The following is a 26,607-nucleotide window of genomic DNA, read 5'->3' on the forward strand; positions in this document are numbered from 1 at the left end:
CTCATACTAATTGTTCAGCTTGCAAAACTGATAGTAATAACTTTGAACAACTATTTGACAGATGACTGTTAAAGACTTTTTTCCTGCACATTTTATGTGTCTCTATAAAGTAGACTTCAGGGTTGAGTACAGCTTTAAAGTAGCCTTTAGGGTTGGGTATATAACTAACTTATTGCTAACATGAATTAAAAAAAGTTCTCAAGGATTTGGAATATTATTAGTATGAATTAAGAGTAAGGATTTCTCTTCTGTTTTTATGACATTATGTACTAGCAGACTAAAAAAGCACCATTTCTCATTAGTGGTTCAAAGAGAGCAAGTATGCTCTAAAATGTTTAATATATCTCTTCTAGGAGTGCTTTCTTCAGTGCTGGGGTGGCTGCCTCCAAAAGCATGAGCTGAGAAATCTTTGCCTTCTGCCCATCTTTTTACACAGGGCAAGAACACTCTGCAGAGCCTGTTGTTCCTCCCTGCCAAACCTGTGTGTAGGAAATGAGAGCAAGGGAACAGAGTTGTTCAGTATCCTGTAACACTAATAGGTGCTTACAGTGCCCACCTGTGTGTGATACGCATGTTTACAGTGGTAATAGACTGGGAGGGTTTAAAAAGGAAGTTTGGGGGGGGGAAAAAAATACAGAACAAAAACCCCAAAACCCCCAACCAAACCTTAAGGGAACACACTATGATAGGCTCAAAAAGTGACGTGGTAACCTGCTGAAGTGATGGTATTTGCAACACATCTTGTCTGTTCAGGAGTTTGTGGATGAAGCCATGTGCATCTCTGGGAAGTAGAGAACAGAACATGTAGTCCAGAAGTAATGAGAGGTGTTGTGCACTTACTTTCCTTTTTCTAATCATCTGGTTTTGGACGTTGTTGGGAGGTGGGATACTGGGATAGATCAGACAATTCGGAAGCTGTTGGATGAGCTCCCATATGGGTGAGGTAGCCTTGAGTCTGAAAAGCTTCCAACATCCCATGTGATTCTCCTTGGAAAACCTTTCCTACCTCTGTGGTCCTCCACGAACTGAGTGCAGAAGGGGTGGATGTGGGTTCCCCTGGGGTGTCAGATGGCAGTTGTCTTCTGGCCTCCAAAATGGAGATTTTTGCAAAGTGTAAGTAGCCAGGAGTACAGGTGAATTGTCTCTGTGTGCACCAGAGGGTTGTTGATTTTGGGGGTGGGTTGTGGTTGTGTGTATTTAGTAGGAGATTGCACTCTGATTAAGGTCTGTTCTGCGTTTTTTCAACTTTTGAGGTTACAGAAGTGCTGCATGACTAGAAGGACACTGCACTGTCAGTACTTCCTTCAGTACAAAAGGAAGAAGTAATGTTGACTTAATAGGAAGGATCCTACCTGCTCCTACCTGAAGTCCAGCGGTTAAGACACTATGCTTTCTACAGTGGTATTGTCTGCTGGCTACACAATGTATTTACCTGTTTCAGCTAGCTGAGTAAGAATATGTCTATTGATAGGGATTATACTGTTTCTTTAACGATTAGAGAAAATGGCACTAACCTCCCTGTGGCTTCATTCAGATGATCACATTACAAAAGCTGGATTCTTAAATAGTATGTGCTTGGCTTTAAAACCGATAGCAATAAATTAAATGTTAACCTGTTGCTTTAGAGTAGTGCTTGGAACAGTGAAGCACTGAGGTGGTTTGATTTCCTGCTTTGATGGAACTCTGGCAAAGGCGTAGCACTGTGACAGTGAAAAAACAACTCCAAGACTGCAGCAGGTAATGGTGATGAATTTTAATGGGAATCTTTGTCTCTGAATAAAAGTTTTATATAAGATTAAGTAACTACTAGTGCTCCTTCTGTAGGCTGACATTCGTGTGTTAGCACACTGCTACTTTTAGCTACCAAGGCTTCCTTAACATTTTTGTGATTCCTAGCGATACTGACTTAAGTATTCCCTCCTCTGTATTTTGTACGTGTTGGTTTAGCTTCATTTGTAAAACTTAATTTGCAATGGTTTGCTTATCCACCTGTTTCTGTACGTGCTTTGCATTGCAGTGTGTCTGAGATGCTCCTGTGTGGTGAGGGTCCGGATAACAGTCATGGTTACGGGTCAGGGGGTAGTATTAATACAGTAGTTCAAGTTCAAAACAGAAACTATGGAAGTTCTGCCTCCTAGAAATACTGAGAGTAGATTACCACCAACAATTTTAATGGCACAAATATTTTTTTTTAATTTATCTGTTTACATCTGAAATTGATTAGCATTTAGTGCTTCAAGCAAAGGACCATAATGAGAAAAATTCAATTATGTCCTGATGTCTGTCATTCAATTAATGTAAAAATAACTGGAGATGTTGCTTGTAGTTATATTCTGAACAGTAATTCTGACAATGCATTTGTTGGGTTAATATCTTTCACAAAAGTCTTCAGAGTAATTTACTTTTCAGTTACAGAATTGGCCCTGAAAAATTCAAGTAAGATCTGAGAACTTCATTGCTGTCGTTGTCTTGCACGTAACTGCGAGTAGTGAAGGCTTTACCGTTAGAACATTCTGGTAACTTTGCTGGTGGGCCACATTCAAGGTGGAGAAACCTGATGTGCTGAGATTCATGGGACCAATACTTTTCCGTTTATGAACAGCCTTTAGAATCTTCTGACTGTTGTTTGAGCAAGGACCCCAACAATAATTTATACTTTCAAGCAAGGAAATGACTGTATTTTAAGTGAATGCCAAGTTTATCAAGATTGAAATAAACAATGTAAAAAAAATCAAACCCACACCAAAAAAAAACCCCAAATCCCCAAAACTTTATACACACAAATTAAGCTAATATAGATGTGATAAGCTATCCTAGCAATTTTTTTGTTACTAAAGCATCAGCGCTACCAAGTGTTTTGTTTCATGACACTGGCATTTTGTCTGCTCCAAGTCGTGTGCTCGAGCATCTCTGTTGTCTCCAAACCCAGAAAACCCCTTCTGCTTGAGAGAAAAAAACTGAGTAGTTGTTTTCTTCAAAACAGAGCAAGAAAAGCCTTGCTGCATCCTGTTTGTGCCTCTAGTTTCTTTATTTTTCCAAATGAGCAGAAGTTGCATCCAGTAAAGCTGTCTCACTGGTTTAATGTTTTGTAGGCCGTATTTTCTGGGCAGTCGTGATTTTGGTAAAAGCACGGTGTAGAAGCAGATAAAAGGCAGGTAAAAGTTTGATTTTTAGTGACTGAATGTGAACTATAAAGTTGATCTGCTTCTAATATAAAGAAATATTTGAAGGATGCTGTCTTGGTAAGCAGCCCCAAAAATAGCAGGGATCTCTGTTCTTCCATTTCTACTTGTGTAGGGTTTTATAGAACAAAAAATAATCTGTATTTCCTAAAAATCCCAATGTTTAACATATTGCTCAGTAAAAAATAGAGTTTGTGTATCTGTCAAGTGTGTGCAGAAAGCTTGCTGTTGAAGGCTGCTACGAGAGCAAACCACCTGAGCAAGCAGGCAGCGTGTTCCCTGTATGTCACTGACCGGAGCGCTTCACCTCCTCACCAACCGCAGGCAGTCTGATGTGGGGAGTGTATCTGAGTGCTGTGCTGTTTGAAAACAAGTTGTCTTCTCACAGCAGTCATCTTCTAGGGCAAAATACAGAGTTTGCATCCAGCATTCGTTGTTCCAGAGTTTATTGTAGGATGGTAAGGGATGCTTAACTTTGCTCCAATTTTTATCTTGTGTTCATAGTGTAAGGAGAGCTGGTTCGGCTGCGTTCTAGAAAAGGCACGCAGGACTTTGACTTCAGGCTGGCATTTGTTTCCTCTACTGGGCACACTTGAGGGAGAAAAAAAATCCAGTGATTCATTTGCTTTCTGTCTTACATTTATGAAATTAGATTTCAAAACTGAGTCTATTAATGGTTCATCTTTAAAACAGAGTCTGTAAATCAGATTAACTGGAATGTTCCTATAAGCCATGCTTTTCTACAGTGAAATTTCTCATGGTGTGTCCTGCAGGATATTTGTTGTATGATTATATTCTAGTAGGATTATACTGGTATAAAGCATGGTATGAGGACAGAAATAAGAGTATGTTTCTCTTTGTGGGATAGCCTGAAAATGAAGTATCTGCACCAGAACAAAATTATTTTTATACTAAGAGACAGTTACGGTAGTATAACTACAGTGGAATAAGTACGTCAAAATTTACTGTGTAAGGCTGTTCTGGTTTTAAGCAGCATTGCCAAATTACATTTGCTCGGGGTGAGTGTTTTGTGAAACTTGCTCATAAGTGTTGTGTGGTAATTTTGTGCTTGAACTGCTAAAGTGTCCAAATAATAGACTGAGCAGAACTCGCCTTTCCATCGAAAGTCTCCTTCTGTTTCCTCTGTTTAGCCCTTCTGAGCATTATCACTTCCTAAGTTATCTTAGCAATTGCATCCTGTGTGACACATTTAAACTGATAAATGACGCAGGAGTGCATAATTGCTTAAAGGTTCAGAGTGATTGTGTAGTAAGGAAGAGCTTTGAATATTTATATTGTTTTTATTTGCCTTTATATATACAATTTATATTGTTTTTATTGAACCTCACGTACAGTCAAACCAAGATTGTTATCCTGCCTGGAAGTGCAGGCTCACTAAAGAAGGAGTTGAGGGTTTCATCCTATAATTCTGTCTTTCCATTGAGTCGGCAGGTTATTTGTTGTTGATTCTTGGACAATCAACCTTGTATCTTCTTAACTGACCAGCACCTCACTGGACATTCAGAGAAATGTCACTTTGTACAGCATGTTTTCAAAGTGGATGTTCTATGAAGTGACAAATAAAATAGCTTTCTTGATTACTGGTGAATTTATTTTTTTTTTATTGAGAAGTGCTTTAGCCTCTGAAGAAGTAGATGCTGTTCCTCAAGTTTTTCAACCTAGCAGCACTGTATTCCTTGGGAACATTGCATTAAATTTGGCTAAGCAAAAAAGATATTTGCTGTTTAAATATTTACTCTTGCAGCAGCTTACTGTTGCAGTTGGAAGTGGGAAATTTTAAATGAGCTTTTAACTTGTCATATTATTGGAATGAAGCATTTTCATAGGATCTCAAGTGAAGTTCTTAAAAAATAAACTTCCTGGGAAGCTGAACTTCTGTCTGTAGTCACAAATGTAACTACTGTTTAAAGTTTTGTGTTTCTATTTTGTATTGCTTCATGATGTTAAACCAAGATTTCTAGTAGATAAGCCCTTAAACAAAAGAAAAATTAAGCTTGGAACCTTTGGGCTGTTTCTTTTTCCCAGTTAAACAAAGAAACAAAAAAAACTTTTGTGTTTCCAGTGGCTGTGTTTTTAACGCATGTTTGTTTGGCTGTGCTTGATAACTTTTTACTGATGTCTAAATAAGAAGCTTCTGAATGGATTATTAGTTACATAGTTATGTGAAAATCAGTAGATAAAACATCTAAACAAACTCTGTAGGAGATGCAACACATTCCTTGAAAATGTGAAACTAAAAATAGTGTGGAGTGATGTGCTGTGATTCATGAGATCTCTGATCGTAAATGCTGGGTCATTAAGCCACTCCTGTAGGTCGTGAAACTTGACATGCATGAATTTGGGCAGAACCTCAAAGATGGGGAAACTGGGTATCATCTGTTTGTGTTTGTTTTGTCTGGAATGAAATGCTGTTTACTTAAATCAGAGTTCCAATAGTATGTGTGTCTCATGGGATGACTGTACAAGTCAGGTCCTTCGAAATAGTGTATGCAGGTGCAAAAATGTAGGGGATTTGATATCTGACCTCAATGCTCTGTTGCTCTTCCTCTTGCAATACTGCTGGGTAAGCTCAAACAGCTTAATAACCGAGCTGTTCTTTGCTGTACAGGACAAATTTGGAAGCACTTCAGAAGAAGCTGGAAGAACTAGAGTTGGATGAGCAGCAACGAAAGCGCCTTGAAGCTTTCCTTACCCAGAAACAAAAAGTCGGAGAGCTGAAGGATGATGACTTTGAGAAGATCAGTGAGCTGGGAGCAGGAAATGGTGGTGTGGTCTTCAAAGTATCTCACAAGCCTTCTGGTCTCATAATGGCAAGAAAGGTGAGTGCCTGAAAAAACAGGAACTTAGGGATGACTTTTTATTAAGGAAGTTGTCTCTGATGAAACATAGTGACTTTATTTAGACACATATGTGGTGTTGACGCACAGAAAAAAGGCTGTTTAATGCCAATGTTCAGAGAAGTTGATGTATTTCAAAATGTAGGAAAGGTTATCCTGAACTTCCCAGATTTTCAGAAATACATCCCATGTATTAGTAATGAAAGGACAGGCATTCATTCTCCCTTTTTTTAATATTTTTATTCCCTTTTTGACAAATACGATCTCTTAAGAGGGGTATATCTTTCAGAGAAAATGTGGTAATCTCACTAATGAGTAGAAGGCCTAAAAGAGGTTACTGAAAGGTATAGGTTAGGGAAAAGTGATGATGTCCTGTGTCCTGGGCTGTAAGTTTAGAGGAATGGAAGAAGTATCACCTGTCCTAAGATCTTCCTTCACAACTGCACACTGGAAAAGAGCCTCTGGATGGTACTGGAAAAAATTAGAACTCAAAAAACTGAGAATGAGGGAATGGATTGGAGTACAGTGACATCTCTGTTTTATAGTTTCATCCTGCGGTGCAGGTGGCTTCTGTGCAAAAAGGTACTTCTGGTGAGAGTATTTTTCAGTGATTCAGCTTTCTGCTTTACAGACAATAGCAGTTGTGGTGTAGTTTGTAAGAGAACTGAGACTTTCTTATTTTAACAGAAGTTCTTCTTTCTTTTAAATGAGAAGTTGAAAGACTTCAGGTATTTCTTTAAGAAGAATACACTGTTATCTTTAGCAAAACTAAAGGAAAATGTGTGTGTACTGACTTCAAGAATAAACCACGCTCAGAACACTGACAGTTTGAGGAGAAGCAAAGAAAAATGCCTACTTTTTAAGTGTGAGAATTACAAAATAGACAGATCACTGAGGTTTTCTTGAACTAAATCAATTTAATTGTTTTTTTTTCTTTTCCACCTACTGTGGGTTTAACAGGAAATTTTGCCCAAATTCATTAATATTTGATGCAACTGAGATGTTTGCTGAACTGCAATTTTTCTTCCGTATATTGACTGAAACTTGATTTCCATAATGTCTCTTAATCTTCTCTTTCACTAAATAAATAACTCTTCTTGTATTGTATGAGAGAAACAGTCTAGTGGAACAAAGTATTTTATGTATTCTCCCCTTTAGATTTAGATTTGATTTGGGGAGTTTTTAGTTCGAGGTTCAGCTCATTCTTTTCAGTAAGCTTTACAAACACCTGTGCAGATATTTTTCAGCAGCTGCTTCTGAGTCAGTATATCTTTGACACATTTCCTTTAGACATTTGTTGATGGCTTTTCTTCAACATAAAGATCTTCAGTTTCTGAACTATCCATAAAAAAAAAAAATAACTGAAGAAAATGTGCTGGAACAAGAAGTTTCTGACGGAGAAAGATTTTGTGAAAAAAAGATGGAAATGCCCCCTTTTGTGGGTGCTGATATTTCAACTTTCTTATGCTGTATTGTAGTGTTTTCTTTTCCCTTTACCACTAAGAAAATAAGGATGGATTATTTTGCAGTTAAGTTTAAAAGAAATTCTGGCTGGAAGGGGCCTCAGGAGGTCATGGAGTCCAATGCCTGCTGAAAGCAGAGTCAGCTACAAGATCAGAGCAGGCTGCTCAGGGCCTGATCCAGATAGGTGTTGAAAACCTCTCTGAACAACCTGTTCCTTCTGAAGGGCTCTTTGCCACTAAGAAAATAGTGAAGAGTGGATTATTTTACAGTTAATTCATCTGGAGATCAAGCCGGCTATTCGAAACCAGATCATTCGTGAGCTGCAAGTTCTCCACGAGTGCAACTCTCCATACATAGTGGGCTTTTATGGAGCTTTTTACAGTGATGGAGAAATCAGCATTTGCATGGAACATATGGTAAGTACATTTAAATCTGTCTTAGCTGGAAGTTATTAACAGACAATTAATGTAAAACCTGAGTGTCAACAGGACTTAAGTTAATGAAGCAGACCTTCCTGCTTGAATAAAGAATCAAATACTGTGTTTTGGATTTACTCTGCAAATCTGAAGTTGGAATTGATGTCATCTGTTTTATCCCCTTCTCCACTATCTGCTCTTGTGTAGGAGTCAAAGCTGTACAAAATGTAACCCCCCGTTGCTTCTCCTTTATCCATGGCTCTTTTTGTTTAATTTAAAAATATTTACCCAATTCTGCTACTTGGGCACTTGTTCTGTTTCTTGGGTTTAGTTTTGGTTTTATGCAGAATGGGCCAGATCCCTCCAGTGCTACAGCTGTGTAGTCCTTAGTAGCTATGATAATGACAATCTAGTTTGTTCTTATTTAATACTTTGTCTCCTTTTTTCAAATTTTACAGAAAAAGCAAACAATAGTGCCCAGGAAGTGAACAAATCCAGAAGGATCTTATACAACTTTTTTAATGCCAAAATTATTTTTTAACTGTGTTTCATTTTAATAGAAAAGTACACATTCTTCTCGACATCTGTTTGCCTTTCTCTACCCGTATGGAGCTAAACACTAAAAGTACATTTTCTGTAATTAAAGTTCAGAGTTTTGCCTCGTTTGCGTAGTAGAGGATGTTTTTAACAATATGAAATACAATAAATCTGAAGACTTTTTTTTTTTTTTCCCTTGAAAAAGCTGTTCCTTTGGAGAGAAACCTTTTTTTTTTTTTTCTGGAAAGTACATGTAATTGTTTTAATTCTTTCTGGTCTTCTCTTACGGAAATTTTTAGAAGGGATCGATGGTTGCCTAGGAACGAGTGATCATGATCCAGTTTTTACGCATGTGCTAGCCAAGTAGAAGGTGTGCATACTCCAAAATACAAACGACTACTGGGAATTATAAAGAAGCTAGTTTCTCAAAATTGAAAAGAATGATGAGAATAGGAAAATAGATGTTAAAAATTACTCTGGGCATTGTTTGGGACTGTGTTATTAAATGTTACAAGTGTGCACATCTGCAGTTGCTAAAAGAGTGTGCGTGCTGACATGTGCCAAAAGAGGGGTGGTGGTGTATGTAATTACGTGTGGAAATAAAAGGTCTGAAGAGTCTCAATTTATTTGTCAATAAAAAATCAACAGGAGCATTCAGGATTCGCAAGTTACGAAGCAGGGAATGATATTTCTGACAGGAGACATTGCTTCAATTTAAGAGAAAGCAGTGTGAAATCTGATGTTTCAGTGCTGAATCTGAGTCGGACTGGATACAAGATTTTACACAGAACAATTGATCAATAAGATATGAAATAGAAAGAGAACGTGGCTTATTTAAAATGTAGTCGTAATTAAGCCATTAAGCTGTTGGCCATTAGGTGGAAGTTTTTGGTCTCCTTTTGGATAAAAGATTAGATGAGAATCTCCATTGTCTTTTTTTATACATATCTTTATTTTGGTTACTGCCAATCAAAATTCTTATTTTTAGCAGTGAGTTACAAAACAGAAGGATGAATATGAACAAAAAGTTGGAGGTGGAAAAGGCATGGAACTTGAAGATTTGAGTGTGTGATATTTTTAGGTACATAAATTCAAAATCAATGTATAACTTTGCTTAGCAGCAGGTATTTAATGGGCAGAGGATTGGAGTCTGCTCCTGAAAGACACTGAAGGTTGCAGCCAACACTAGGCGATTGAGTTGTATTCAGCCTCTTCCAGGAGCTAGTCCTGACGGAGGGGGGGGGCGGGAAATGGCTTTTCTTCTGTATGAAATCTTTGTTAATATACTGATGTCTCAGCAGATACAGCTGTCCAGAAATGCAGACTGGTTATACAAGAGATTTATATAGACATTTTTTTCTGTTGGTGTATTTTTAATCGTGTGGTGTATGTGGGTGTGTTTTTTTATTAAAATACATTATCAAATAAGTATTTATATACCTTCCCTCTCAAAAGAGTTTTAGACTGTAGTCCTCAAATAATGAAACTTTGCGTTCTAGCGTTTCTCCTTACCACGTGTAAATGGTGATGAAAATTCTAAAGGATAGGTTAAGGCAGAAGGCAATTACCTTCTCAAGTTGTATTTTTTGTCTTGAGTACTGGGAGATAAATGCTGATCTGGACAACAAGATACTTTTCTTTTAATTTGAGAGATAACTTTCTAATTTCTTCTTTGATTGTGTATTGTCTATTCTAGAGAATCTAGAACTTAATGCACAAGCATACTGTTGAATCAGTTGCTAAAAATAAATAGCACTTTTTTTACAGTTTTCCTTCTCAAAAGCTCTTAGCAACAGTGGAATATATTTGACTTTCCTGAGGGTGTGTGTGCATGCATTCAATTTATTTAACCTAATAAGATTAACGAGACTGTTACTTACCATGAAACTGTAAAAACATTTCTTCTTATTTTGGTTCTTTGAGAGCTGTGCCACATCAAACCGCCATCCTTGGAAGCTGATAGTGGCACCCTGGATGTGCAGAACTAACAGAAGCCAATTTTCTCTGGGGAACAGGGATCTGGGTTTAATTATGATCGTGGGTGTCACTAGCAGACACCATATTATCATAGAATCACAGAATGGTTTGGGTTGGAAGGGACCTTCAAGATCATCGAGTTCCAGCCCCTTGCCACAGGCAGGGACACCTTCCCCTGGCCCAGGTTGCTCAAAGCCTCATCCAACTAGTGTGATGAATTTTCATCCCCATAATCAGGATCATAAAATCTGCTGTGCTGTCTCAGTCCTCCTCTTGTTTTTGGAGAGGGAGAAAGCATCATGAAAAGGCTGTGACAAGAAAAAAATGCATGTTATTGCATTGGACTGAAAGCTACAGAAATCTGTAGAATTCCTAATGCTTGGTTGGTAGCTATTTGTGGACAGTACTTCCTTAACAAGATCCAAACCATGGAAATATTAGTATGGAAGATCATTGTGTGAAGTGTTTATTTGAGTGGATGTTGTTAGTGGCCAAATGTTTGTTTACAATAAACATTAAACTGACTAAATACTAGTAGTGATTTAGTGATTTTTTTTTCAGATATACACCATAACAACGTTAAATCAAACATGAAAAGCAACACTATTTTTCTTGACAAATTTAAGCTTCAGACTACAGTCCTGTTTAAAATGTTTTAGAGTAATTTGATTGAAGTATGACTATTCAAACATTTATTATTAGGATGGCGGCTCCTTGGATCAAGTACTGAAAAAGGCTGGAAGAATTCCAGAGCAGATACTGGGCAAAGTTAGCATTGCGGTAAGCGTGTTCGTCACTCTCAAAAACTGGAAGTGAATGCGTGTGCTTCAGGACTGAAGGTTGTGTGAGAGAAATGTTACCAGATTTTTAAGTGTGGTGCTTTCCTTTAAAAAGCTCTCCTTTGTACGTGTAATTATTTCGTAGCTCAGAACATTGGAATGTGTAGCACATTCTAAGGTGTTTGCTTTGATTTTCTGTTTTTCTATCAGCTGGTGCTTCTGAATAAGAACAGAATTAATGCTTCATTAAATTTTTTTTTTTTCGTATCTATTGTGCAACAAGCTCTGTATGCAAAACTTTCAGTAAAGGTTTGGTTGACTCTGTTTTTCTAGTGTACAAATTAAAACAAAATATTGATTTGCAGTGATTATGTTTTGGAATTTCTGTTATGTTGTGTTCAGTTGGAGTTCTTGTGCAGACAAAGCATGCAGTTATCTCTTCTTTTTCATAAATTGAATTTTTTTTATTTTGTCTTTAGGTAATAAAAGGACTCACATATTTGAGAGAAAAGCATAAAATAATGCACAGAGGTGAGATACAATTTTTACTTTGTAGCTTCTTGAATATAATTTTAATTCAAGTTAAAATACATGCTTTTTCTGTGACTGGTTCTTTATGGTTCAATATGACTTTGGTTCAGAGGGTTTTTCTTGGGTAGTGTAAGGCAGACTTTTTAATCCAGATCTCTTACTGTGACTAAGATACTATGTATCTTCAACTTCTGTTATTTTACTGCAGTTTGTCTGGGTTTTTAATCCATGCTTAACCCCTGGTGTGCATGTATTATGTGTGCACACAGAATTTCTGTCTGTGTTTGAAACTGCTTGCTGCCAGAGTGACTGGGCTGGCTGGGAGTATGCCCTGAAGCTGTGAAGAACCAGAAGAACTCCCTTTGCAGTGAAGATAAGAATGCGTTGAAGGACTTGAGTGGTTCAATCTCTGTTTCCCTTAAATACGAATAAGTCTTCCTGTATTTTCTGGGAAGAGAGGAACACTTTTTCAACACAAAGTACATGATAAACTTCTAGGTAAACACAAGCACAGAAGCAGAGGCTGTAGTCTTGGACAGTGCTATGCACCGAAGGTCTCGAACATCTCTAGCTGCAGCAGTGGCACTTGGGTCAAGTTAACTATTGCCTGGGGTGGCTGCAGTGTAGACCTGTCTAGCATAGTCGTGGACAGTATCTTTCTTAGAAATGTCAGCACTTGAAATGGGGCAGCTTGTACAGAGGTAAGCTCTTAATGTAGTTTCCATTCCTGTACTCAGTTAAGAGAAAAAGAAGCAGAAGACAGCTAAGGTAGGATAGCTATGAATGAGGTTTTCTAATGCCATAATTAACTCTATAGAAAACTATATTGAAAAAGCATTGTCCCACTGTATCTGTTTCTTCGTTGCAACTGCTAGTCTTTTGTTAGCAACATATCTATTAAGGGTGACAACAAAATCTTTGTAGAGATTCACAATTAAAACCTCTGACCTAAAATTAATTTGACAATTCAGTGATTAATGCTGTTAAAACCTTTCGAAGAGCCACTATTTGTACCAGCTGCCTTACATTCACATGCTATTTAGAGCCATCTATCATCCAGAATTGCGTGTTTTTTTTATACCTAAATGATTTTTAAACCTGGTGAAGCTATGTAAAGTGAGAGTTTTGCTTCTACGCTCCTGGACCCTTTAGTTACTTTACTGTTAAATAAATGCACTGCCTTATTTTCAGTTTATAGTTGTCTTGTTTAAAATCCAGCTCTGTCATTAATCTGTTGCATGTTCCGTTAAACAAAAACGACACTTGATATGGTAAAGTAATAAATTCTGTTATTGCTGACGTGAGTGTAAATAGAAAACTGGAGATGGAGCACTTAATGTTGTTGTTTGAGTGGCACTATTCATTGCAGTGATCGTGCAATATGTCTAAAGCATGCCAACTGTTCGGTGAGTGGTGTACCATATGAAATCAGTCTTCAGATTATAAAAATATCTTCATCAGACACTAATATGTCTGAGTTTACTCTTTTTGGTCTGGCCAACAAATGTAATTAGCAACTCTAGTTTACACAGTCTGTAGGATCACCTTACACATGAAGTAGACTGTGGTTATTACATGTTTCTGTTTTGGTTTTTTTGTTTTGTTTTTTTTTTTAATGATCAAATATAGCTCTCTTCTGGAGAAGGAAGGCTGGAGGTAGACTCTGTAAAGATTTCTGATGGTAGTTGCAAAGTAATTTGTCTCTGTTCAGAGCATAAGGGCGACTCCTTAGGTTGTTCTTTCTCAGCTGGCTTCCGAGAGTGCCTTTTTTTCTTTTTCCAGTTTTACAATCTGGTAAATCCAGAATAAAGGCCATCTGATCTTGTTTAGGTGCAGCTTAGCCTCGCAGTGTTGGCTATATCGGAGATTACACTTTAAGTGCATGGACCAACAAAAGTTCCTCTTCTGCGTCGCTTCCAATGTTGCTGCATTGAATGTGCCCAGCAGTGTAAAATTCCATGTACAAATTGTGGTGGTTTTTTTAAACTTTTTTCAGCTCAGTTGTCATGCTGTGTACTCTGACATCATCAGGAATACATGACCTTATACACTTTTTGCAGAAGCTCTCATTGAAATCTGTGATGTCTGATAAACTGGGAGCTAAAACAACACTTTAAAAGTTGATGATAACTAGTGCTAACAGCTAAGAGGAAAACCAGTCAGAAGAATATTTCCATCCCTTAACATACGGAGCCAAATTTGCTAGCTCCTATCTTCGATACTCTCCACCAGTCTCGGTTTTACAGGGTGCCTTTTGTGCGTTATGTGTAGACCCTTTATATGTACGTTGGACCTTGTGTCAAGCTGGCACACTAGGCTGAGCTGTTACAGCTTCTCATCTTAGTTGAGGAGGGCCCTGGTTCAGCTTCCTGCGTGTCGGGTTTATGAGCAAGATGCTCTCCTGCAGTGTGAAGTCCTCTTCTGGAGGTTGACTGATGCTCAGCTGTCTGCTGGCTGTACTGTTGTGTAGTACTCTGTGATTATGGAAGGACTGGCATGTGGAAAAAATGTAATACATGAAAAATATGTAGGCTGAAATGTTGTCAGTAGGGTTTAGTGTTGTCAGAACGTGCTTAGTTAATGTACGTCTGAATGTTAAACATGTCTCCAAATGCAAGAACACCATTTTAAATGTGTTGACTTCTCTGCTCTTTGACATATTAGGTGCTTGGCTTTTTTTGTAATTAAAAAAAAAAAAAAAAGCTGCTTACATTATAATTTTATTTTCTTCCTTAGACTTTTTTAATTTCTTATGTGTTAAGAACTCTTGGAGTCACATGGCCTGGGGTTAAGGATGCTACCTAGTTGAATTCAAAATGAAGCCAGGTCTGTAGTGTAAGAATGGCATCATGTTATACTGGGAAAACCCTTGGAATGTGGTAGCTGCTCAGCGTGAGGTTCAGCTTAAACTGCTTCCACGCACAGACATGCTGAACTAACTGTGACCTCTGGGGAGAGGTATTCACTTGTCATTACAGACAGCTCAAGGAAGATGTCATTAGGGCTTATTAAGGGAGGAATGGAAAATAGTCTTTTTATAGACTGTTAGCTCATCTGGACTGCCATGCTTTGTTGTGGTCCTCTCTGAAATAACATGACAGAAGTTGCAGAACTCCTGAAAGACAAGCTGTTGGGATACAAAGCAGGCACAGAAAAGGAAGGGGCAAGGAGCCTGGCTAGGGTAGATATTTTCATAATATTTCCTATTCTGTTAAATAAAGATATTTGTAACAGGGAATGGTGGACAAAATGCTCCTTCTACAGCCCAGTTTACCTTTGTGTTTAATACCAGAAGGCACTAAATGTCCTGTACTAATTACGAAGTATATTGCTGCAGTTTATTAAGACACACACACTTTTTTTTTTGCTCTGTTTTGTCTCTGGATAAATAAAAATCCTAGAAGCTAATCAGAACATAAGTTTAGTTCTTTTTGAGCACAGTCTGGAGTGTCATTTCTCTCTGGAAAGTCTCTTTTTCCATAGAAAGTGCTTTGTGAGATTTCTGCACTCCAGTTGCAGCCAGCAGCTCCAGAGTAGGAGGTGCCACGCAGCAGGGATGCCATCAGTGGTATGTTCTGGAGTGTTAGTTCCTAGATTATTCTCATGAGATCCTGCCTTGGGAAATGTAAATTGATTGGAAGATATCAATGTGTTACAAGACAAATACATTCTCAAGCATCTGGCCACTCAGTAACTCCTGTACAAAAGCAATTCTTGCCCTTTGGTATTATGATAACATCCAGGCCACCTTTCTTTCAGAATGAACTAGGTTTGTGTGTGGGGGGAGAGCAGGGCTCAGGCAGAGGAGGCATACCTCCTACAGAGATGACAAAACATCCTGTAAATGCCATAAACTTCTTTGTATTAACAATCTCCCTTTCAGTGTCATGTATCCATCCCTCTGGACTGGGGAAGGACTATTCTCTGGAATGGCACAGCTCTGTTTCTGAGTTTTCTGGGATGGTACATGAAATGTCTTTTCTTTTTCTTTAAAAGTTACAGCATACATTTTGAAGGATGCCTTGGCATTCTTGTTCTAGTTGGCAGTACAAGTCTCTGGTTTCCAGAGAAACTGCTGAAGTGCCCAGACACTCTGGAGTTAAAATAGGATAGCGTGCTACATTTAGAGCGGTGGAAAAACAGCAGCGTTCCAGACATCACCCTCTGATCACACTGGGCGCCTTGCTAGGAAAATTAAAATGCTCAGGGAAAAGCAAGCTTTATATAAACTCCAGTGAGGAGGCGTGGTTTGCTGTGCTACTGTAAGAAAGGTACAGTGTGGGATTATCAGCTAGAGAAACACTGAAGGTAAAAGCTTCAAAAGACCTGGTGGATTCTAGAGCATGTAAGATGGTTATAAAGAGAATGTTGTTTGGTTCACTGACAGTGGAATGCTAATGTTGTTTTTTGCCATTTAATTATGAACATGAAGTATTCATGAGCTGTAGAGATAAGTGAGGATTTATGTCTTTGTTCTGAATTGAACTAGTAGATGTGCACAGATAAGCAGTACAAATCTAAAGGCCGTATCTATAATTTGTTCAGGCTCTGCAGCATTTCCGATGTATTTTGCAAACATCGTTTTTCCATCTTGCTTTTACACAGAATTTTAGGTGAAGATTCCTGTGTAGCTGGGAATCTCTAATCTCTGCTGCCTGCTATACTGCACCAGTGTCTGCTTGGCTTGGTGCTTTTTGTTTGATTGGTTTGTTGTTTTTTTTTCCTGCTGGAATTTTAAACTCTTAGGTCAAGTGGTAGAAGGAAGATGCACGCAGGCATAACTCCTGTGTTAAGACCAGGGAGTAGTTTGTGTTAGATCACTGTGTGGGTTTTCTGTGGGCTGATGCTCCCTCCAAGCTAAGTGGACAAGTTGTAGGCTTGCTGTCCTGTAGCTGAGCCTAGAAGATCTTGTGTTTACACAAAGGATCACGAACCAGATGCCAGTGTGCTTGGACAGTTTGTTACCTAGAAAGGTGATGCCAGGAACCAGAAAATGCAGCCACAATATCCAAAAGCGGATAACTTTATTCAAGCTTTGTTTTGTTTTTCAAAGGGGGCTAGGGGGAGGAACACCTAAAATATAGCTTTGTCTTCATTTCCAATCTCCATGGATCTTGCTCAGTGAGGCATAACCTTCTGCATGGAGATCTTTTTTCCAGTGACGAGGACTTGCATTAGTATCATCTTCCCAGTGACATTCTATTGAAACCCCAAGCTAAGGTCAGTTCCTCAGTCGCTGCAATGAAAGCTGCCTGGAATATATTTATGTTTAAAAGTGAAAAGTAAATTAAAATATGCTGCAGTGTGTAGGCTTCTGGATTTACTCTTGAATAGCAGAGTCTAAAGTGAAATTCTGATAGCCTGAGCTTGTCTCTGTCTTCAAAACCAATTTATAGTACCCTTTTTTCTGTAGGTTACTTTGCGAATGTGAGCTGTTGATTACTCATCTCGATAATGCATTGGTAGTGACCAGTTAGGCATCAAGACACTGTAAAAAAACTTCTTACAGCTATAAAAGAAACACTAAACAGTTGTTCTCTGTACCTTTGCGTGCACAAATAGCTGTTATTAGTTGCTTAGCTACCAGTGACCCTTAAAATTTCCATTTAGAAAAAGTGGTGAATTCAAAATCTTGAGGGGGTTCTATGACAGGTAAAAATCTCAAAGTATTTTAAATGCAGCATTTCAATAATAGAATAATTTTTTTCAGAGCTTGTAAAAAAAACCTCAGCAACAACAAACAAAAACAAGACCCCTTACCCCCCAAAAAAACCCTCCAAAAAAACCCCAGAACAGCGAGAACACCCTCCAAGAACTGTTTTGATATAGGATGATTTATGTTTATGTACATCATCCGTAAGTTAAGGATGATGGTGTGGCTGCTGTAGTTCATTGACTTTTCTAAAATAAATATATATAGTGTCTCTTTATTTGATTATTTCTAGGCAAAAGGACATAATTAAAGAGGAGTTACGCTGGCAGACACTTTCAAATTCATCTCAAATGTTAGTCATTGTAAGGAGGATGTGGATGTCAAAACTTGATATTTGAAAGCCAAGAAACAGGGTGAAATAAACTTAAAACTAACAGACTTTTTGCACTTTTAATTTTAAAATAATTATTTTTTTAATCTGTATTTAAATAGAGAGCCTGTGAAATGGGCCTGAGTAGGGAACAAAAGGTCTTCTCTGAGAATTCCCAGAGAAGGGATAGAATTGTGTCATGGTTAGAATGGGAACAAAGGGAGACACAGGGTAATTCTCACCTTTCGGTTTACTTTCATTGTCAGATTTCCCTTTTTATCTGTTATAAATCATCCAATCATTTTTTTCCAGATGTTAAACCATCTAACATTTTGGTAAACTCCAGAGGTGAAATCAAGCTTTGTGACTTTGGTGTCAGTGGACAACTGATAGATTCTATGGCAAACTCATTTGTTGGCACACGCTCCTACATGTCTGTAAGTACAGATTTTCTAGCTTTCAGTTGACTATGGCAGAGTTATCACAATTCCAGTAATCAAACAAGAAACCAACTATCTCTGTTACTACTGCTGTTTGTAGTTCAGCACTTCCTGCATTCCTGGAATATTCCAGTATCGTATCAGATTGTGTGGGGGGGGGAAAGAACTGTTGCAAGAAAAGCCAAGCAACTTGGAATATTTTATAACACTACAGAAGAGATGCAGTTGCGTCTACATTGCAGAATCCACGTGGTTGATGCATTTGGGTTTTGTATACATGTGTCTTTGGGGGAAGAAAGAGTATTTATAATTTGCTTTCAAGTAGTGTGCTCTTTCCACTCCAGCATTTTGCTCCCGTCACTTCCATAGGCAAGCTGCTGTCTCACTGTTGTGACTGAACCTAACACAATTGCAGCAGAAAGAGAAAGCATGGGAGTGGCTAGTGTGGACAAGGCCAGGGCAGCTGTCTGAGCCTATTTACAGGGTGCTCTTTGTTCCTGTGTATGAGGAATGCCTTGAAAATTGCTCTTGAGAGGAACTCTTTGCATTAGGTGAAAGTCACAGTTAATGGAAGAGCCAGGTTTCTTATTCTAATGTACTCACCTTGTTCAGCATGCAACCAATTAACTGGTACAATCAGAGCGTTCAGAGACTCTGCTGCAGGATTGAAACTGTGTGGGCTTAAATTTAAAGGAAAAAAACCATAATAATTCTGCTTCTGCTCGGCATGGGACCTGCATTTCAACATCAAAGACACTGTTCTCTTTTGTCATTTAATGTTGGTAACATTGAAATAAAACTATGGCTTATGTTCCTATATATATATAGGGGCTGTTGTTAATTAGAAAAAAAATTTACAGCTCCATCTCTTCTGGGCCCTTGACATATACTGCTGGCTTTCCCTTTTTCTTCTAGTAGAAGGAATGAGAGCATAGTGCTGTCTGCCTTCAGTTTTCCTCAATTGATTGTTTCTGCCAGACTGAGATCTAGCTTTTCTCTCTGTCACCATATGCCACAGACCAAGCCATGATGGTGATTTTATTTATTCTTTTTGATAGTATTTGAAGTACCTTTTTTTGCAGTATTTCCCTTAGCATACTTTTTCAAATGACAGCTAGGGTTACTTGAAACATGCCAGACAACACCCTGTTCTTCCAAATAAAGGTGTGTACAATAAACGATACTTAACTTGAAAAATTTTTTAGATCTTAATTATTGTTGTATAACTACTACTGCATGTGCTCTGTGCTTTTTCTCATCCACTCACTTCTTCCTTTACACTTTCATTTTATGAAAATCTACTGTGTATATTTGTTTTTTTGGCATCATTGTCCAACGATTGTGTAGTTTATCCAGATGGCTTTGGAACTAGCTGAGGTGACACACTGGAGAAAGCTCAAACATCATCTCAGTACATGTTACAAAGCTAATTTAACAAAACTGTGACCCCTTATGGCAGACAGAAGAGGCTTCACAGTAATACTACATTCTTATATTCTATGAGAATGTTTCACATTGCATATCTTGGAAAAATATATGTATATAGTCAGGCAAGAATCTTGTACCATTTTGGCAAAGCATGAGCTTGATTTTAAAAAGAGAACAAAAGCAGAGTGAACATTTTCTTTGAGAAGTCTTAGTAAAAATGGATCTGAGGATGATGTGGGTTGAATATGGTTTCTGCAATTTTTAGTACATCAGTGCTCAACATAGTACTGATAAAGCAAGTGCAGAAAGTAAGCAAAAGGAGGTAGTTAAGGACTAATTTTATATGTTAGTTCTTTAGGCAGCAAGAGAAGACAGCTACGTTGATCAAAACTGAGGATCTTTGGGGCAGTGTGACTGGAATATTCAGATATGGTTTTATTAATGATTCAGGTGACCAAAAAATCCCATACCTAAATATCTTCCCAGTGTTCAAGTCTCCTAAAGACAATACAAAATGTATTTTTAGCTGTCTTACCTGCATACATTTTTGTAATACTTACATTAGCATATGCATATCATCTGTTCAGAATTTGTGCTTGTCCCTCTCCAGTTGTTTTTTTCCTGAGAAAAATCTAAGCCTAGTGCATTTTTGTTTGTCAGGCTATAATGTGTGAGTGGTTGAGCTGGCAGAATACATGTCTGTCATCCTATCTTGGATAAATTTTTCAATCATTATACCTCCAGGAAAGGTCTGTGCTCTGCGTAATACTTTATCACTCAATTGGTATGTTGTGTTTTATTATTTCAATGGATTATAGAGCTCAAGAGTTTATTAGAAATTATTTGAATATGGATCTAAACTACAATGTGCTATAGGGAGCCATCAGAATGGTATCAGCTGAGAAGTGTCACAAACCACAAGATTGTTGCTAGAGCACCATGTCACTTTTGGACCCCTGTAGAATCAATAAAGTCTCCTTCCCTCTCCTTCCCAAAGCAGAAAAACAAGAACAGCTTCTGAGGGAAACCAGATGAGTAATCTGTAGTTGCCCATCCTCGTTTTGCTTTCTTGCTTTTTAATTATCCCATCATCGTTAACAGTTGCAACATTTAGATACTATGCTAAAGAAATAAACCAGCAACATAATAGCATCATTTTTTAAAAAGTCTCAAAGTTACTTGCAGTGGTGGTATGCAATGTTGTGGAACTTCTGGAGCTCTAGATGAGATACTTAAAGAAACAGATCAATAAGTCACTCATGGGAAGATGTCATACTAGTAAGTCGGGGTTTTGTCCTTTGTTTTATCCAGGCTATTGCAGAATGTTATTTTTTTCCATCTTGTTACAATACTGTCTCCTCTATTTTTTTTTTGGTAGCCGGAAAGACTACAGGGAACTCATTACTCAGTGCAATCAGATATATGGAGTATGGGGTTGTCACTGGTAGAAATGGCTATTGGCAGATACCCGATTCCTCCTCCTGACTCTAAGGAGCTTGAATTAATGTTTGGCTACCCAGTGGAGGGAGATTCTCCAGTCACCGAGACCTCGCCTAGGCAAAGAACACCTGGTCGACCAGTGAGCTGTAAGTTACAACGATCTATTAAATTATTTTCTAATACTCTTCTCTGTCACCTTAAAGTTTTTCCTTACCTGATATTGATCTGCATAGTGTGGTTTAAACTTAAAAAAAATCAGGATTGCATTGGGCACCTGGCTCAGTCTAACTACAAGGGGGTATCAGAGTTTGAGAATCCAGAACCAGAGATCCTTTTGTTAGTAACTGAGCTGTTCCTGAGCACCATGAAGATCTCAGTCTGTTGTTATGGTTCATGTATCTAAGATGTGATGCCTACCACGTAAGAACAGAATATATGACTGTCAGCTTCTTAAAATACCTCTACCAGAGGAGGAGTAACACTCTATTTTCCACTTCTACCATTTCTTCTTAGCCTATGGACCAGACAGCAGACCCCCAATGGCAATCTTTGAACTTCTTGATTACATCGTCAATGAGGTAATCAGCTATTTTCATTTGTATTAATACAGTTGCAAACTTTTAAAGCATTCCAGAATTTGAAGGGATATGGGATTAGTGTTAGGATAAGCCAGGTCTTCTGATCCTTTATTGCTGCAGTATGAGATTATGTGTGTTGGCTTGATTTTAAATTGTTCCCAGGAAAATTTTAGTTCATTTCTCTGCTTCCTTTAAGTAGGCTTATGGGTTTTCCAACCTGCGTCATATAACCTGTTAGGACGGTTAATAGCAAACAGTATGATCAAGCATATACAAAACTGGCTTTTTTCTAATTTGTTTTAGTCTTATGAACAACATAATTTATAATACTCTATCTTTCAAATAGCTAGGCTGGGAGGCTAGTTTGGTATTTCAGAATTTGTAATTTGTTTCAAATACTTTCACAACTGCTGCTGAAACTCACATGACTCCACTGCTTGTGTCCTTCCAATATAAACCAAAAAAGCATGTTCCTGTTAGCTGTCACTTGTAACAGCTGGATAACATCATTGTTCCAGGTGAACGAATTATAAAATGTGTCTGAAAAACCTGTTTAAAAAGCACAGTTGGTGTCTAGGTCCCTGCAAAGACTAGCATTGCTTCTGCTCCTCTACATGTACTCATAAATTGCTTCTGTTCCTCATTTGTATGCACAATCCTCCTCTCACATTACAAACCTATTTTGCATATTATGTAACACGTTAATATGACAGCACCGCCTCTTGGAATAGAGTTAGCATTGGATTACTTAACACACTACGGTCCTGCTCTTGTAGCATCGCTGAGGAGGTCAGTTTAAACTGAAAAGCTGCAGTACTTGAGAATTTGGCAAGATTATCTTCTGCCACCTCCTGCTGTAGCACAAGCCATCTTCAGCATGAGCTGTTACAGCTAACAAAGTCTGTACACCAGTGAGTAACTGAATGCAGACCACATCTCAACTCTGTTAAATATAAATAACCCAAGTGTAAGTGCTTGCAGGACCCATGGTGTAAGAATGAAAATTTAACTCTGCTCCTATAGCAAATGTCATGGGGAACGAGACAATGATACGCAGGTTTATGTAGTGCCTCTTCTTTCTGTATCAGAATTCTTTTGGAATTCAGAATCTGAACAAACTCATTCCCTTGGACAAAATATTTAGATCAAAAGGATTTTGGAACTAATGACGTGCAGGGTATCTTCCCTTCCCCAAACTGCAGATTAAGGAGAATAAGACAGTGCTAATTACTGCCAGCTGCTCTGAGCCTTCTTTAATGACAGCTGGAGGCTGTGTTAACCGCATTCAGGTGTGTCTAGAAAACAAAACAAACACCCCACACCATAGAACCTGTCTCTGAAACACCTGAAAATCTATCATCTGTGAGAATAATAACCAAAATTAGTAATAAACTCAGCATCTTTACTTTTATAAATCATACGACATCATGTCCTTTATTCACATGCATGGAAGCTGAAGTCTGCCCAACATTTGTTTCAGAGCTCAGCTTTGAAGGAAGGTGTAGTGCCAGGGCTTTGGAGCTTTACCCAGGTGTGGGACTTCTAATTGAGAGATCCCTGGGTATGTTGTGCATCATCATGTATTAATTACACTGAATGACTGCTGATTTCTTTTTATTTATTTTTTTTTTTAGCCACCTCCAAAACTTCCCAATGGTGTTTTTGGTTCTGAATTTCAAGATTTTGTTAACAAATGGTGAGTGTTTTCTCTATGGCTAAGTTGTGAAGGAACACATTTGGGATCAGCCCCACTGTCTGACTCTATCAATAACTTGGCCATCAGAGTCCTTAAGATATGATCTCTGCTTCTCTGTGCAGCTTAGATCAGTGCTTTCTCGGCATTGGAGACACCATAGTACTTACAGACTCTGATCATACAGCACACTCCTAAAGGAGGAGACTGACTTTTATGGGTAACCTTTGCTGCATTCTGCAGTGACTGTTCTGTATGATACAGAAGTCTTAGCAAGCTCCAGATGCTTTTTTTCTTTCCCAGTGCTTTGCTGAATGGACATCTTTATCACACCAGTCATTCTCTTGTCTTTTTGCTTTTCCCGTTGCACTTTTGTGATAACTGCACCGAACCAGGATATTCAGTGCTAAGGGAGGCAGTTCATTGCAGTTTGAAAAGTTAGTTTATTTATTAAAAGCTACATGTATTTATTTACTGTTTCCAAAAGGAAGAACAGTAACACAATAGCTGTGCTTGATTCTGAGCTTGAAAAGACTTGGGTGAAAGAAACTTGAGGGATAAAGTAGTTCATATTGTTAAGATTTTGTTTAAAAGGGAATTTGATCTCTCCAGCTTGGTGTTAGACACTCACTCCTGCCTCCACTGAACAGTATTGGACAACTCAAGATTTTTATACCTAAAACTGTACCTGTGAAACCTACAGAAAGGAATTGCTTACAGACCCAGATCCATGTTTGAGAGGCACTACCTTTTCTAATGCTTTTATCTAGAATGGGATCGACAGACCAAAGCAGTATACCAGCATGATATAACTTGATCTTTATTTTAAAAGGTAATAGTGTGTAACTTGTGTAATGCTTTTTGTTTTCCTAGTTTAATTAAAAATCCTGCTGAGAGAGCTGATTTGAAGCAGCTGATGGTAAGTGAAAGTTCTTAACTTGAACTAAGAGCACTCTTGGACTCAGGCTGGTTCCTCAGCTGGCCTGAGGTCAGGATCAGAGCATCTGGTCTAGAGTGTGGCTGTTGATAGAAGCAGCTCAGACAGTTTGGGGGGCTGCTTTTCTGATCCTGAGATCAAAGGGCCTCAGGCTTTCATACACTCCTGTCAAAGAGATCAAACCTGGTGTTTTTTGGAGTCTGCCATTTGATAATTACAACGAGTATATGACCTAATGCCATTAAGTTAATTAGCAAAAGGGGTAAGTCAATAATAAAGTATATAGATAATTATGTTTAAGGGGAACGAACGAACAAAACTTCACATACCTTATGGTCCAGTTAAATACGCTTTTACAGTCTTTTGTGAAACACTAAATTTGCTGCTTTTTTTCATCAGCTTTGTCTTGCGAAATCTGTAGAAGTACTAGACACAAACAAATCTTGCATATTTTCTACATGAAATTACCTTATCAGTTCCAGTGTATCTTTTCATGCCCTTAAGTGTAGTCCTAGGAATTTTTTTTTTTCTGCAGTAGAACTTATTCCTGCCCTGATCCTGCTGTACAGTAAGGGTACAATCAGACTCTTTCTATTACAAAAAGCCTTTCTGAGCACAGGCAGACATTTTCCAGGGTATTATCTCAAGTGGCTGAGTCACATCCTTATCGCATACTGTGGTGTAAGTATTCTGCTACAGGCACTGGGTAGGCAGTATTTCTCTGGAATACTTTGCAATGTGTACATTTCATATGCTGGTTATTTCAGTAATCCTGCAGAAAAGCTCTTCTGGCCACTTCAGGTAGTTTGACAAATTTTATAGCTACCTTACATACTGAAAGTAAACTGGATTTATTGTAGTTCATGTTTTCAGAATTATTTTAACAGATTGATTGAGTGCTTGAATAATAATGTTGTTCTTCTCTGCTCAGATTCATGCTTTCATTAAGAGATCTGAAGCGGAGGAGGTGGATTTTGCGGGGTGGCTTTGTTCAACCATAGGCCTTAACCAACCGAGCACACCCACACATGCTGCTGGAGTCTGAGTGTGGAAGAGCAAATCCTGTACTGTACATCTGTTAACAACAATGCTATTTTGGTCCTATTTCCTCAGCTTGTACCTGTTCAAACATGTATTTCACCTCTTAAGGAAGAATGTCTTTATAGCATGTGCCAAATGGTTTTGAATTTTGTCATAAACTAATTGGTATTGTATTGGATTACGTTTGTTTACTGACCAAAATGTAAGATGTTTAAGTTACACTGCTTGCTGATTTTAAGTGATTATGGATATTCTTTCTTAATGAAAAATATCACTGGGGGTGTTTACCCCCAGCTTGTTTGAACTTTATCAAGATTCTTTGTAAATCGTTGGTACTTCAATCATGCTTACCTAATCTCCCATGCAAAAAGGGATAGGGATGCTCCAAAACTCTATCTGTCGAGCATGCTTTCGCTGCTGCCAAACTGCGTCTGAAGGTTAGGCCTAATGGTTCCAGATTTGCTGTTGTTTAGAGATCTCTCTTTCCAGGTAAAGAAGGCAAGAGCTCTGTATTTCTTGGAACGTACAGGGCAGTATTCTAATTGTAGACTTGTTCATATTTCTCTATTTATTTTTAAAACATCATCATACTTGGGTTTAGTGATGTATGTCTTTCTAATTGATTTTTAAAAGTTAGTTCTTGGAAGTGTCCTACAGAATCAAGACAAAGATCCAGGCAATTTGCTTTCTTTTAACCTAAAGATTCATGACAGCTGTGTTTAGTGTCTGAAGTGTATGAAGATCCTCTATTGTTTTATTCTCTCAGATGTTTAGCAATGGATTCTCTTAATAAATATATTATGAAGTAACTTCTTGAAGCTTTTTTTAAAACCTCAGAAACTTAACCAAAGCCTTAATCTGAAGTCACTGCTGCTTTGTGCACCCTTCTATATATTTTTTTTTTTCACAGACGTGCGACATCCTTAGTTCCAAGAGGTCCAAGATTACATATGTAAAATGATAATGTGTGAAACAGAGCTTGAGTGAGTTGCCATTACAGCGTGGTAGTATCTTGTTTACCAGGTTTCTGTGGAATGTGAGAGGGAAGTCTGACTGCAGAGGTCTTGTAGCTTGTTTGTAGAGGTTTTTTGGCTGTGTAGCACTCACATGCTTTGTGCTGTGACCCCCTGTATGGGGTGTGACGGGCGGTTTCCTTGGGCAAACCAGCGCTGTGGCACAAAACACAGGAACAGTTGGAATCCACCCAGCAGAGGGAAGACCTGCTTGCCTGCATCTGTCATTAACCCGGTGATTGTACCACGCTGCTTTCTTCAGCTGCTTTT

The 26,607-nt window shown here is 38.2% G+C and overlaps 1 protein-coding gene across 1 annotated transcript; it reads left to right on the forward strand.

The window, feature by feature from the left end:
* The first annotated feature begins 1,609 nt into the window (after positions 1–1,609).
* Positions 1,610–26,133, forward strand: LOC104459398 (dual specificity mitogen-activated protein kinase kinase 1). Its single transcript, XM_010084761.1, has 11 exons — positions 1,610–1,737; positions 5,812–6,022; positions 7,774–7,920; positions 11,137–11,214; positions 11,693–11,744; positions 18,080–18,204; positions 21,014–21,221; positions 21,589–21,653; positions 23,288–23,349; positions 24,220–24,265; positions 25,215–26,133. Exons 1-11 carry the CDS (start codon positions 1,676–1,678, stop codon positions 25,326–25,328), a joined length of 1,170 nt encoding a protein of 389 aa, XP_010083063.1. The 5' UTR covers positions 1,610–1,675; the 3' UTR covers positions 25,329–26,133.
* The last annotated feature ends 474 nt before the right edge of the window (positions 26,134–26,607 follow it).

This window comes from Pterocles gutturalis, unplaced genomic scaffold (assembly GCF_000699245.1).
Source record: "Pterocles gutturalis isolate BGI_N339 unplaced genomic scaffold, ASM69924v1 scaffold11880, whole genome shotgun sequence".
NCBI lineage: Eukaryota > Metazoa > Chordata > Aves > Pterocliformes > Pteroclidae > Pterocles > Pterocles gutturalis.